The following is a 16,021-nucleotide window of genomic DNA, read 5'->3' as shown; positions in this document are numbered from 1 at the left end:
CTAAAAATAAAACCCCATAGGAAACAATGGTACAATAAATTAACTTTATTTTAAATTATTAAATATAAATAAATATGAATTCATGTTAAAAATATGTTAAAAACATTTAGTTTCACATAAGAATATTTTTACAAATGTATTATAAAGTTTAATAAAACATTTGTAATTTTTACTTTACTATACCATAGAGAGCTCTCCACCCCAACTCAGGAGTTTCCTTAGGGGGAAGTATAGAGCAAAGAAAAAAAAATTGTTAAGTAAAAAAAAAAGAGACTAAAATATTACTCTGTTAAATACTATGTAAATTCATTTTGTATATATATTTTTTTAATGTACAACAAAATAAAACCAATGTTACAGCACTAGAGACTTAAGGCATCACTTTAATGCCGGTTGGTCGGACAGCCGGCCACTATTGCGTGGTCAGGAGACTGCCGACAAGCATGCGGGCGTCCGACTGCCCTATTTGGCTGTGACCTCCGGGCTGGCGGTCGGGCACATGGCGGGGGCATGCTGCAGCCATAGGAAAGGACCAAAGCACATGCTGACGTCTGTGCACCATGTGCCATGACACAGAGTGCACAGAGGTGAGTGGGGGCACTACATGTGTCCCCAGGGCCATTTTTAGGTGGGCCATGACAGACATGGCCTTGTTTGGTGCCCCGACGTACCTTTCCGACAACCTTTTCATGGCGGTGTTCTCGCCAAGAAAAGGCTGTCATCCCGACGGCGGTGCCTGCTTTGGCACTGCCACCATGCTGGGAAGATGCTCCGACTGACCCCCCCGTTCGGATCTCTGATCTTGGTGGAGGTGGCGGTCTTTTGTCGGACATCATGGTAATGTGGCGGTTGTACATCGCCCCGCAAAGTAAAATGTCCCCAAAATCCCCAGAGCCAAAAAATAAAATGGTTATAAAGTTAATTTATAACCATTTTATTTTTCATTGACCCGGCTCGTACCAAGTGTCAGGACGGGGCTTGCTGGGTGGCAGCAGCAGGGAGGTGCGTGAGCTGCCTGAGCACTTAGTGCGCATGCCCCTTTGGTCTGGCCGTCTTGCAATGACCAGCCTGACATGCAGACTTTGAAACCTCTCTAACCAAGCTGTGTTAAAGCAGCTGAATTAGACCAAGCACAGGCCTCGAGTGCCCTTGGGAGCGCCAACAGAGACCGCTCCCTCCAATGCTGGCGCTTCTCTCATGCTGGTTAACAGTATGAGAACAGCACCAGGATTGGTTAAGGGAATTGGCGGGGGCCCGCCCTGAATATCGGACTGCAGCAGGGGGAGGATGTGCAGAGAGGAGGAAGACGTGTTGTGCGTGTAAGGTAAGTTGATTTTTATTGTTTTATTGGCAGCGCCCAGCGCGATAGTGCATGCAACCACCCATTTGTTCGCCCACCAACCCCGAGGATGCCAGCCACCACTGATTGTTAGCTACCATAGTATCCATTCGTGCAGCACACAGTAACCTGCTTGTCACATAATATTCAAGGTTATACTAACGATTTTAGGTTAAGTATTGTAATGTGGAGTAGTTGTATTTATTTAGAGCTTCTTACCCCCAGAAGAGGCACTAAACCAAGCAATAAATTACAAAGTAGCATTATATTCCAGGGATTTTACAACTGTGATTGGTCCATCGCCTCAGAAACACCGTCTATATCAGCGCTTCAAGTCGGGGTAGCTGCAACCTAACAATGAAACACTTGGACCAAATGTATCAAGACTTTGCGCCGTGTCTGGATTACAAAAATGATTGATGTGTTGATTGCGAAATTCACTTTCCAGTGCAAAAAGCCATTTTATTTTTTGGTAACCAGTAAGGCATGGCTCAGCGCCAGGACACCTTTGGGTAGAAGTGCGCTTTATAAGCTTATTAACATAACATAACTGTTCGACCTGGCACCCTTGGTGTGGGTCTCCCGGCCATCCATTCCTTACACCTCCTACGTGTATGACCCCTTTTTCATAACTTGACTAGTTTTACGCCCCAAACAGTGATCCCGGGTGAAGGCTCCTAATCATAAACTGACCTAGAGACTCATAACTCCATGGAAGGCCCCGGGATGACAGTAGAGACTCCAGAGTAGCGCCCCTGCTCTCCAGGGCCCATAAGTCCTCCTTGTAAAGAAAGCCGGTGGAAATACCAAGCAGAGAAATAACCCCTTTTGTAAGATAACCAAACCCATACCCCCAAGCCTTGCTGCGAGCTCAAAGAAACGTGTAGTTGGATGTCTAACTCACGATGCCAGGTTGTCTCCCCAGCCTGGTGTTAGCCGGCAGCCTCTAAAAGAGAGGGGTGGAGTATTTTCTGTCGAGCGTCCTGCCTCCCAAGAGGCCGGCCCCACTCCCCACTGGTTGTCTGACGACCCTGCTGCAGACCCTCAAAGGAGCGAGGTGCCATCAGGCAGGAAACACCCACCTGTATAATCATGGGGGTGGGGGAGGCAGAGTGAGAATCCTTTCAGTCTCCGTAGGTAACCTTATAATCAGAAGGGGGAAAGGATCACTGGTCCTGCTTAAACCTTAGGCTCACAAGTCAAGGACCTGGTATCTCCCAAACATATATGACTCTCATACACGTGTATATTGATAGTAATGGTCTCTCTTTTGCGGTATATACTGTGTCCCCGCTTTTCTACACGTGCGTGCGTAATCATTGAGTCATTTTTTTGTCTTGTGCACCCTCCACCAGGAGGTTTGCCTTAAGGTTTAAGGCAGTAGTGATCGTGGAAAGTGGGGGGTAGTGGTGTGGTTAATAAAAAATCCGGAAGGCCAGACAAAAACCCTTTAATAAGTCTGGGTTCGGACTATAGTTAAAAATTATGGATGCACTTTGCGAATTGATAAGGGATTCTAGTGCATTACATTGGTGTTGTTAAAAAGAGGTCAACATGTTTCAGCCTTTGGTAGTCAGTAGATCTATAGGCTTTCGTCAGGACCAATGGGGATAAGTGAATAGTGAAAAAATTGTGAGAAGAATAAAGGAATATTGACCTGATTCTTCGTGACTTTAAGGTTTCATTGTACCTTGTCTTATTTCGGAAATTGCTCCCTCGGGGATTTAGGCTGATCGAGAGAGGCCTTACTTAGTGCCTTCTTACTCGGTCCCGGCAGCATGTGCTGGCTCTGCATGTCCTCACCCGTTCCGGGTGAGGACAGGCAGAGCCAGCACAAAGGGTTTTTGTCTGGCCTTCCGGATTTTTTATTAACCACACCACTACCCCCCACTTTCCACGATCACTACTGCCTTAAACCTTAAGGCAAACCTCCTGGTGGAGGGTGCACAAGACAAAAAAATGACTCAATGATTACGCACGCACGTGTAGAAAAGCGGGGACACAGTATATACCGCAAAAGAGAGACCATTACTATCAATATACACGTGTATGAGAGTCATATATGTTTGGGAGATACCAGGTCCTTGACTTGTGAGCCTAAGGTTTAAGCAGGACCAGGGATCCTTTCCCCCTTCTGATTATAAGGAAACACCCACCCCCAGAGCCTGGGGCCCAGGAAACCCCTGCAACCTCAAAGAACTTCAAAGGCCCAGGACCGTATAACTGGGGGCCCCTCTGGGATAGGAGGGCAGTTGACTTTTGGAACCAAAGAGCCCTGCTTACTTGGTCGCGGCTCGTTGGACCCGTAACTTCAGTACGCAACGTATCCGGACTAAAGAGCCTAGCTGAACCCATCGTGGCTCGACTCGTACCTCCAGTACGCACCGTATCCTGAAACCTGACTAAAGAGCCCAACTGATTCCATCGCGGCTCGACTCGTACCTCCAGTACGCACCGTATCCTGAAACCTGACTAAAGAGCCCAGCTGATTCCATCGCGACTCGACTCGTACCTCCAGTACGCACCGTATCCTGAATCCTGACTAGAGAGCCCGGCTGATTCATCGCGGCTCGACTCGTACCTCCAGTACGCACCGTATCCTGAATCCTGACTAGAGAGCCCGGCTGATTCCATCGCGGCTCGACTCGTACCTCCAGTACACACCGTATCCTGAATCCTGACTAAAGAGGCCAGATGATTCCATCGCGGCTCGACTCGTACCTCCAGTACGCACCGTATCCTGAATCCTGACTAAAGAGCCCAGCTGATTCCATCGCGGCTCGACTCGTACCTCCAGTACGCACCGTACCCTGAATCATGACTAAAGAGCCCAGCTGATTCCATCGTGACTCGACTCATACCTCCAGTACGCACCGTATCCTGAATCCTGACTAGAGAGCCCAGTTGATTCCATCGCGGCTCGACTCGTACCTCCAGTATGCACCGTATCCTGAATCCTGACTAAAGAGCCCAGCTGATTCCCTCGCGGCTCGACTCGTACCTCCAGTACGCACCGTATCCTGAATCCTGACTAGAGAGCCCGGCTGATTCATCGCGGCTCGACTCGTACCTCCAGTACACACCGTATCCTGAATACTGACTAGAGAGCCCGGCTGATTCCATCGCGGCTCGACTCGTACCTCCAGTACACACCGTATCCTGAATCCTGACTAAAGAGGCCAGATGATTCCATGGCGGCTCGACTCGTACCTCCAGTACGCACCGTATCCTGAATCCTGACTAAAGAGCCCAGCTGATTCCATCGCGGCTCGACTCGTACCTCCAGTACGCACCGTACCCTGAATCATGACTAAAGAGCCCAGCTGATTCCATCGCGACTCGACTCGTACCTCCAGTACGCACCGTATCCTGAATCCTGACTAAAGAGCCCAGCTGATTCCATCGCGGCTCGACTCGTACCTCCAGTACGCACCGTATCCTGAATCCTGACTAGAGAGCCCAGCTGATTCCATCGCGGCTCGACTCCTACCTCCAGTACACACCGTATCCTGAATCCTTATTTATTTATTTATTTATTTATCGCAATTTTTAGAGCGCATCAATTACCCATACGGGTGTCTCGGCGCTAATGTTACAGAACTTCACTTCAGTTGGGGTAGAATTTATGAGGTAAACAGCCAGGTTTTGAGGCTTTTTCTAAATTTTAGTAGCGTAGGGGCAGTTTTAATGTGGAATGGCAGAGTGTTCCATAGTTTGGCAGTTGCGATGGTGAAGCATCTGTCTCCCCAGTTGGTTTTTTTTGTCCGAGGGACTTTTAACAGATGGGCTGATGCTGACCGTAATGTTCTCTGATGTTCCACTGGGCAGAGGGCTTTTTTTAGGAACAATGGTCCGGGACTGTTCAAAGTTTTGTAGGCTATACAGAGTGCCTTAAACTTTATTCGGCTCCTGATGGGGAGCCAGTGTAATTTTTTGATGTAAGGGGAGGTAGGGGTGAATTTGGGGATGGATAGGAGAATTCTGGCTGCGGCATTTTGTACCGTCTGGAGCTTATTAAGTACCTTTTCCTGAGCATTCAGAAATAAGGAGTTGCAATAATCTGTTCTGGAGAACACTAGGGTACTGATCAATGTTTTACCGGCGGATTGTGGCAGATAGGGGAGGAGTTTCTTTATTCTTTTTAGGATGAAGAAAGCAGAGGATACCACAGAATTGGCGTGGTGGAGGAACGTCAATTTGTTATCAAAAGTGACTCCCAAATTTCGTACCTTGACTACTGGCTGGGGGGGCGAGCCCATCTGTGATGGCCACCACTGTGGGGACCAGGCCGGCTGCAAGCTCCCAAATGTCATCACCTCTGTTTTGTTGGAGTTCAGCTTGAGGCAGTTAGATGACATCCAGGAGCTTATCGCTTTCATCCCTTCTTGAAAATTTGCTGCGACCAATGTTCCGTCATTGTGCACTGATAGCACTAATTGGGTGTCGTCAGCATACGTTGTGAGGGCAATGCCATGGGATTTTATTACTCTCGCCAAGTCCGACACGTAGATATTAAAAAGTGTCGGACTTAGCGAGGAACCCTGTGGAACTCCGCAGGGGAGGGAGAAGGTCTGGGAGGTGAAGTTGCCCATCTTGACTGTTTGTGGGCGGTTAGCTAAAAATGAGGCGATAAGGTCTTTGGCCTTGTCTCTTATGCCTAAAGCTGAGACACGGTCGATCAGAGTGACATGATCGACCGTGTCAAATGCAGCGGAAAGGTCCAGTAGTATTAGGACCGCCGCGCCTCCTTTGTCCATAGCTGTTCTGATCTCATCTGCTGCCTTGAGCAGTGCAGTTTCCGTTCCATGGCCCTGCCTGAAACCGAACTGAGTGTCGTCTAAAAGATCGTTGTCGTTGATATATTTGGAGAGTTGGGTATTCATTACCTTCTCGAAGATCTTAGCTGGGAAGGGAAGGCAGGCGATGGGTCTATAACTAGCAGGGAGAAGAGGGTCCAATGTTGGTTTCTTGAGGAGAGGTTTAATGATTGCCTCTTTCCAGACCGATGGATAGATGCCTGTAGAAAACATGGCGTTACAGATAGTGGATAACGCGGGGGAGATGGATTCTGGGATAAGATTCAGAATAGCTGGAGGGCATGGGTCTAGGGGAGATCCCGATTTAGTGCTAGTTACCAGATGTCGGATTTGTTCTTGATTAGTCGGATGAAAAGATATGAAGCTGACATTATTGGTTATAGGAGGTGATGTCAGGGGGGGGAGAGAGGATGAATGGGAGAAAGTTGAAAAAATGGAGCTAACCTTATCCTCAAAGAAGCTAGCCAAATCGTCTGCTAGGGATTGTGAGCCTTCTAGTCGTGGGGCAGGTGGATTAGACAGATGGGTCTGACTAAAGAGCCCAGGTGAATGCAAAGCGGCTCGACCCGTATCTCCAGTACGCACTGTATCCTGACTAAAGAGCCCAGCTGAATGCAAAGCGGCTCGATTCCAACCTCTAGTGCGCGACGTATCCTGACTAAAGAGCCCAGCTGTTTCCAACGCGGCTCGTGACCCACGAGCCGGACGCCAGGTACGCCTCGTACCTCATCAGCCCAGCAGATTTGCAACGCGGCTCGTGACCCACAAGACGGACATCAGGTACTCGACTCGTACCTCATAAGCCCAGCAGATTTGAAACGCGGCTCGTGACCCACGAGCCGGATGTCAGGTACTCGACTCCTACCTCATCAGCCCAGCAGATTTGCAACGCGGCTCGTGACCCACGAGCCGGACGTCAGGTACACCTCGTACACATCCCCGCAGACCAGCCTCTACTCATTGCGGTTCCCCAGAACCGACCTGGACTCCCGTACTCTGCGTGCCAGTGGACTGTGAGTATGAGTCACCCCCACCACTCGAAGCGATCTGAACTATTCCTCGGGACACCGTACATGGGGTTGCCTTTGTCCCCAGACCTATTGGAGAATTTTTGTAGCGTTAATTGGCCTTGTGTTAAACATTATGTAAAGGACACTCTATTTTTATATAAGACTGGTGTGGTGTCCTTCTGTAGTGTGTTCAGACATTACTGTACGTTGTCATAAATGCGTAACCCTCGCCTCCGAGGATTAGCCTACGGGCTCTGCCACACTACCAAGCGGGGGTAACCTTCTACCCTTCCCAGAGGAGGCGGGTCCCTGTTTGGTCAGAAGTTCCTACCTCTGCCAACCAGAGACCGCCAAATTTAACAATAACAAATATGTTTTGCCCTGAAAGGTGGCTCCAAAGTAACATAAAGTACCACTTTGTGCTACGTCGCGTACTTTGTGTCAGGCCGATGTTCGATGGGTGGTACACACGTGTTTCCGTGCAAACATCCATGGCTTTTGATAGAAATCCCTGTCTACTAATGTTGGTGGTCAGAGATTTACGCTGAACATTCACACCTCTTTGAGGCTGGTGTAAAGGTAGAGAAAAGTTTTGCTTTCTCAAAACATTTCTAACTTTGCATGTGTGCTGAACTGTACAACACACACACACAAAGGTATAAACGTTTTAAGCTATTTCAGAGCATAGTATTTTCTATTTAAGGAGCCCTCTTCAGTCCAAAACTGTCGTTGAATGTACACCTTCTGACTCCACCCTGTCTGACTCCGCCTCCTTTCCTCTGGCCCACCCCCTTTAACCCCGCCTCCGCAGTCTCCCTATTTAGTGTTCCTGGGGTTCTTTTTTCCAATTCAGTACTGATAATTTTAAGAATAAAGGTGTCTCTCTCTGACAGATACCTCTACTTGCAGGAGTTAGGGACACTTTCTTCTCCCGAGCTCCCATTTCATCTGTGCCCCCCTTCCATCACCTCCCAAACATGCACTGTTTCGGTGTCCACTTGTGCAACCACTGGTGAGCTCATTTTCACAAGCGTGTGATTCTTTTTACCAACTCCCTGGTAAACACCTCAAGGCCTGAGCGCAGCCCACCCTGGCGAGGGACACCCCGGCGGAGGCGCCCACTGCCAGCTGAGGGCAGTGGGGGTGGTGGGGGGCACATTCTGCCCTGTGACTTGGGACACAGTGCTGAAGGCCAGCCCACTGATGCCCCACAGAGAATGCCTGCCCACTCTAGGGGTCTCTGCTGGGGCCACAGCTCACGCCTCCTCCCGGGTCCTCAGCACACCTCCCTCTGAAAGACCCTACACAGTGCATGGGGAGCCCCCCTACTTGAAGTGCAGGCTGGGGGCCCTTGTAGCTGGCCCTGATAGTCAGTCAGTCGCTGGTACCTTAATGTTGATGTCCGCCTTCTTCTTCAGCAGCAGGGAGATCAGAGAGAGGTTCTTCGTCAGCGTGGCTATGTGCAGGCAGGCCAGCCCTGGCAGGACAAGGAGAGAAAGAGAGAGGTGGAGTTAAAGAAGAGGGACTTAAAGGTACACAGGCTTACCCCACTGCCTCCAGGACATCACTGTATGCTCACTTACCACATACATATCAATGTACACTCAGTCACTTCTCTCATCACTGGCCTCAAACACCTCAAAGTACACTCACTCACTTCCCTCAAACACCTCAATGTACACTCACTCACTTCCCTCAAACACTTCAATGTACACTCACTCACTCCCCTCAAACACTTCAATGTACACTCACTCACTTCCCTCAAAAACCTCAATGTACACTCACTCACTCCCCTCAAACACTTCAATGTACACTCACTCACTTCCCTCAAAAACCTCAATGTACACTCACTTCCCTCAAACACTTCAATGTACACTCACTCACTTCCCTCAAACACTTCAATGTACACTCACTCACTTCCCTCAAACACTTCAATGTACACTCACTCACTTTCCTCAAACACTTCAATGTGCACTCACTTACTTCCCTCAAACACTTAAATGTACACTCACTCACTTCCCTCAAACACTTCAATGTACACTCACTCACTCACTTCCCTAAAACACTTCAATGTACACTCACTCACTTTCCTAAAACACTTCAATGTACACTCACTTCCCTCAAACACTTCAATGTACACTCACTCACTTCCCTCAAACACTTCAATGTACACTCACTCACTTTCCACAAACACCTCAATGTACACTCACTTCCCTCAAACACTTCAATGTACACTCACTCACTTCCCTCAAACACTTCAATGTACACTCACTCACTTTCCTCAAACACTTCAATGTACACTAACTCACTTTCCTCAAACACTTCAATGTGCACTCACTCACTTTCCTTGAACACCTCAATGTACACTCACTCACTTCCCTCAAACACCTCAATGTACACTCACTTCCCTCAAACACTTCAATGTACACTCACTCACTTTCCTCAAACACTTCAATGTACACTAACTCACTTTCCTCAAACACTTCAATGTACACTCACTCACTTCCCTAAAACACTTCAATGTACACTCACTCACTTTCCTAAAACACTTCAATGTACACTCACTTCCCTCAAACACTTCAATGTACACTCACTCACTTCCCTAAAACACTTCAATGTACACTCACTCACTTCCCTCAAACACTTCAATGTACACTCACTCACTTTCCACAAACACCTCAATGTACACTCACTTCCCTCAAACACTTCAATGTACACTCACTCACTTCCCTCAAACACTTCAATGTACACTCACTCACTTTCCTCAAACACTTCAATGTACACTAACTCACTTTCCTCAAACACTTCAATGTGCACTCACTCACTTTCCTTGAACACCTCAATGTACACTCACTCACTTCCCTCAAACACCTCAATGTACACTCACTTCCCTCAAACACTTCAATGTACACTCACTTCCCTCAAACACAACAATGTACACTCACTCACTTCCCTCAAACACCTCAATGTACTCTCACTCACTCCCCTCAAACACTTCAATGTACACTCACTCGCTTCCCTCAAACACTTCAATGTACACTCACTCACTTCCCTCAAACACCTCAATGTACACTGACTCACTTCCCTCAAACACTTCAATGTACACTCACTCACTTTCCTCAAACACTTCAATGTACACTCACTCACTTTCCACAAACACTTCAATGTACACTCGCTCACTTTCCTTGAACACCTCAATGTACACTCACTCACTTCCCTCAAACACCTCAATGTACACTCACTTCCCTCAAACACTTCAATGTACACTCACTTCCCTCAAACACTTCAATGTACACTCACTCACTTCCCTCAAACACAACAATGTACACTCACTCACTCCCCTCAAATACCTCAATGTACACCCACTCACTCCCCTCAAACACCTCAATGTACACTCACTCACTTCCCTCAAACACTTCAATGTACACTCACTCACTTCCCTCAAACACTTCAATGTACACTCACTCACTCCCCTCAAATACCTCAATGTACACCCACTCACTTCCCTCAAACACCTCAATGTACACTGACTCACTTCCCTCAAACACTTCAATGTACACTCACTCACGTTCCTCAAACACTTCAATGTACACTCACTCACTTTCCACAAACACTTCAATGTACACTCACTCACTTTCCTTGAACACCTCAATGTACACTCACTCACTCCCCTCAAACACCTCAATGTACACTAACTCACTCCCCTCAAACACTTCAATGTACACTCACTCACTTCCCTCAAACACTTCAATGTACACTTACTCACTTCCCTAAAACACTTCAATGTACACTCACTCACTTTCCCCAAACACTTCAATGTACACTCACTCACTTCCCTCGAACACCTCAATGTACACTCACTCACTTCCCTCAAACACTTCAATGTACACTCACTCACTTCCCTCAAACACTTCAATGTACACTCACTCACTTCCCTCAAACACTTCAATGTACACTCACTCACTACCCTCAAACACTTCAATGTACACTCACTCACTTCCCTCACACACTTCAATGTACACTCACTCACTTCCCTCAAACACTTCAATGTACACTCACTCACTTTCCTCAAACACCTCAATGTACACTCACTCACTTCCCTCGAACACTTCAATGTACACTCACTCACTTCCCTCAAACACTTCAATGTACACTCACTCACTTCCCTCAAACACTTCAATGTACACTCACTCACTTTCCTTGAACACCTCAATGTACACTCACTCACTCCCCTCAAACACCTCAATGTACACTCACTCACTTCCCTCAAACACTTCAATGTACACTCACTCACTTCCCTCAAACACTTCAATGTACACTCACTCACTTCCCTCAAACACATCAATGTACGCTCACTCACTTCCCTCAAACATCTCAATGTACACTCACTCACTCCCCTAAAACACATCAATGTACACTCACTCACTTCCCTCAAACACTTTAATGTACACTCGCTCACTTCCCTAAAACACTTCAATGTACACTCACTCACTTTCCTAAAACACTTCAATGTACACTCACTCACTTCCCTAAAACACTTCAATGTACACTCACTCACTTTCCTCAAACACTTCAATGTACACTCACTCACTTCCCTCGAACACCTCAATGTACACTCACTCACTTCCCTCAAACACTTCAATGTACACTCACTCACTTCCCTCAAACACTTCAATATACACTCACTCACTTCCCTCAAACACTTCAATGTACACTCACTCACTTTCCTCAAACACTTCAATGTACACTCACTCACTTCCCTCAAACACATCAATTTACACTCACTTCCCTCAAACATCTCAATGTACACTCACTCACTCCCCTCAAACACCTCAATGTACACTCACTCACTTCCCTCAAACACTTCAATGTACACTCACTCACTTCCCTCAAACACATCAATGTACACTCACTCACTTCCCTCAAACATCTCAATGTACACTCACTCACTCCCCTCAAACACCTCAATGTACACTCACTCACTTCCCTCAAACACTTCAATGTACACTCACTCACTCCCCTCAAACACCTCAATGTACACTCACTCACTTCCCTCAAACACTTCAATGTACACTCACTCACTTCCCTCAAACACATCAATGTACACTCACTCACTTCCCTCAAACATCTCAATGTACACTCACTCACTCCCCTCAAACACCTCAATGTACACTCACTCACTTCCCTCAAACACTTCAATGTACACTCACTCACTCCCCTCAAACACTTCAATGTACACTAACTCACTCCCCTCAAACACTTCAATGTACACTCACTCACTCCCCTCAAACACTTCAATGTACACTAACTCACTCCCCTCAAACACTTCAATGTGCACTCACTCACTTTCCTTGAACACCTCAATGTACACTCACTCACTTCCCTCAAACACCTCAATGTACACTCACTTCCCTCAAACACTTCAATGTACACTCACTTCCCTCAAACACAACAATGTACACTCACTCACTTCCCTCAAACACCTCAATGTACTCTCACTCACTCCCCTCAAACACTTCAATGTACACTCACTCACTTTCCTCAAACACTTCAATGTACACTCACTCACTTCCCTCGAACACCTCAATGTACACTCACTCACTTCCCTCAAACACTTCAATGTACACTCACTCACTTCCCTCAAACACTTCAATGTACACTCACTCACTTCCCTCAAACACTTCAATGTACACTCACTCACTACCCTCAAACACTTCAATATACACTCACTCACTTCCCTCACACACTTCAATGTACACTCACTCACTTCCCTCAAACACTTCAATGTACACTCACTCACTTTCCTCAAACACCTCAATGTACACTCACTCACTTCCCTCGAACACTTCAATGTACACTCACTCACTTCCCTCAAACACTTCAATGTACACTCACTCACTTCCCTCAAACACATCAATGTACGCTCACTCACTTCCCTCAAACATCTCAATGTACACTCACTCACTCCCCTAAAACACATCAATGTACACTCACTCACTTCCCTCAAACACTTTAATGTACACTCGCTCACTTCCCTAAAACACTTCAATGTACACTCACTCACTTTCCTAAAACACTTCAATGTACACTCACTCACTTCCCTAAAACACTTCAATGTACACTCACTCACTTTCCTAAAACACTTCAATGTACACTCACTCACTTCCCTAAAACACTTCAATGTACACTCACTCACTTTCCTCAAACACTTCAATGTACACTCACTCACTTCCCTCGAACACCTCAATGTACACTCACTCACTTCCCTCAAACACTTCAATGTACACTCACTCACTTCCCTCAAACACTTCAATATACACTCACTCACTTCCCTCAAACACTTCAATGTACACTCACTCACTTTCCTCAAACACTTCAATGTACACTCACTCACTTCCCTCAAACACATCAATTTACACTCACTCACTTCCCTCAAACATCTCAATGTACACTCACTCACTCCCCTCAAACACCTCAATGTACACTCACTCACTTCCCTCAAACACTTCAATGTACACTCACTCACTTCCCTCAAACACTTCAATGTACACTCACTCACTTCCCTCAAACATCTCAATGTACACTCACTCACTCCCCTAAAACACATCAATGTACACTCACTCACTTCCCTCAAACACTTCTATGTACACTCACTCACTTTCCACAAACACTTCAATGTACACTCACTCACTCCCCCCCCTCAAACACTTCAATGTACACTCACTCACTTTCCACAAACACCTCAATGTACACTCACTCACTTCCATCAAACACTTCAATGTACACTCACTCACTCCCCTCCAACACCTCAATGTACACTCACTCACTTCCCTCAAACACTATAATGTACACTCACTCACTTTCCACAAACACCTCAATGTACACTCACTCACTTCCATCAAACACTTCAATGTACACTCACTCACTCCCCTCAAACACTTCAATGTACACTGAGTCACTCCTCGCATCATTTCTCTCATACACTTAAATATACACTCAGTCACTTCTAACATTACTGGACTCAAACACTTTAATGTACTTTCAGTCACTCCTCACATCACTTCCCTCATACCCTTCAGTGTACACTCAGTGACTTTTCACATCACTTCTCTCACAAATTTCAGTGTACACTTTGTCACTTTTCGCAACACTTCACTCACATACTTCAGCGGCCGGACTACCATAGGACCGCCGCAACCACCAGGGATCCACTATCCCTGGCGGTGCCGGGGCAGTCAGAAGCCGCCATGAAAACTGTGGAAGTGAGGAGACGAATGGGGCCCTAAAGTGCCCCTTGTTGCCTCAGGGCCATGGGATGCATTCATTAGAGGCACATGGTGTGCCCCCCTGTCTGCATGCCCCCCCTTTCTGCACGTCATAGACTGCACAGTCCATGCCAAGCAGGAATGGGGGTTGATGTTTTCATTGCGGTGCCTTTTTAATAGGCACCGCCATGGGGATGCCAATGGACCGCCAGCCAGACTTTCCTTTTAGGCATGCACTGTGCTTAATTTGTAAAATGATATGTGCCAGGGCCCTGACCAGGAGGCCACAGCAGCTTCCACTACCCATTACCCTGTCATTGCTGCCAATGACGGCACAAAAACAACTACTAACCATCTCTCTCGCCTGCAAGTGCGACAGTTCAGATTATTCCAGGTCCTCAAAGCTAAAGGAATGACTGAGGAGGCAGGGATTAGTAATTTTTAATGTACATTATATTCAGATACAATCGTTCTGCTCATCTCTAAATAACAAGAGCAGCGCCACCATGTGGCAGACTGTCATAAGTGTGGTGCTGGTATAAGGAAATTATAGCTAGCAAGGATAACCATAAAACTCAATGATAACAATACCTCATTGACTAAGAATTATAAATCTAAAATTATAGAAAAAGCACCCTAATATAAATCATATCTGTATGTGCAAAAATTATTTTTATGATAATATATATATTTTTTTATATATACTTCATGAGTTGCTTTAACATAACAGACATTCAATTGTGCATATAATATTACAAAATAACTGTTTCAAAAAAGAGAGAAATCTGATTAAATTGAGCAGTCAACATGGGTATATACAAATCCAATTGATAGACAAAACGTTGATTCAGGCAGTGCGGCAGATGTCTACAACGCGCGTTTCGGCATACACGCCTTCATCAGGTAGCCGTCTATTGTTCGCAGGATATGGAGAATGATTAAATGTGGTTCCGCAATTCCTACTATAAGTTCAGATGCTGCAGGGCTGAGGGCATATATGGGAGGGATCGGCCTTAGGGACAACTTAAAAGGGGTCTCGAGTGAGTATAAACTTCAGTTTAGAAAAAGATTTCGAATTATTGGAGATGGTCTCCTGAATATATGAAATGCCGATCCAGTAAAGTTTCCTTTGGAAAATGCCTTCCGTCGGTAAACCGACCGATTTAGTGCCACCTTAGCTGAAAAATTTCTCCTGATGTTATAGAAGACAGGCCAGAAGAGACTTCTTATCTAAAAGTGCCGGTTATGATGGAAGGGGACACCTGATCGACAATTCGGATTCGAGTATGACGAAGAATTACTTCTTAAAGATGCAAGGTTCCCTTATAGAATGCCCCTCATTCTGATATCACCGGCACGGAAGACGCTCTGATGTGAATGATACCAACCAAGTGTGGTGCTGAGAATGGTGAATGACCGTTACAACGCGGCCTTTATATCGCTGTCATTACAATGCAAGCCGTTACAATGACTTGCCCTGGATGGCGCTATAGACTAAGGAATAGTATGATTTACTATTCCAACACCTTTCCCACTGTTACGTAGGCTGGAGTTGGAATAGTAAATCATACTATTCCTCAGTCCAGAGTC

General features: G+C 46.3%; 1 protein-coding gene across 1 annotated transcript in view; it reads right to left on the bottom strand.

Moving 5' to 3' along the window:
• NFKBIE (NFKB inhibitor epsilon) overlaps positions 1-16,021 on the bottom strand; it is a 161,881-nt gene that overhangs the window by 23,708 nt on the left and 122,152 nt on the right. Inside the window, exon 4 of the mRNA XM_086925857.1 lies at positions 8,555-8,643. Coding sequence (XP_086781983.1) covers positions 8,555-8,643 — 89 coding nt within the window. The remainder of the gene's footprint in view (positions 1-8,554; positions 8,644-16,021) is intronic.

Source organism: Lissotriton vulgaris, chromosome 6 (genome assembly GCF_964263255.1).
Source record: "Lissotriton vulgaris chromosome 6, aLisVul1.2, whole genome shotgun sequence".
NCBI classification, from domain to species: domain Eukaryota; kingdom Metazoa; phylum Chordata; class Amphibia; order Caudata; family Salamandridae; genus Lissotriton; species Lissotriton vulgaris.
Note: the sequence above shows the minus strand (reverse complement) of the source record. Positions and strands in the feature narration are given on the sequence as shown.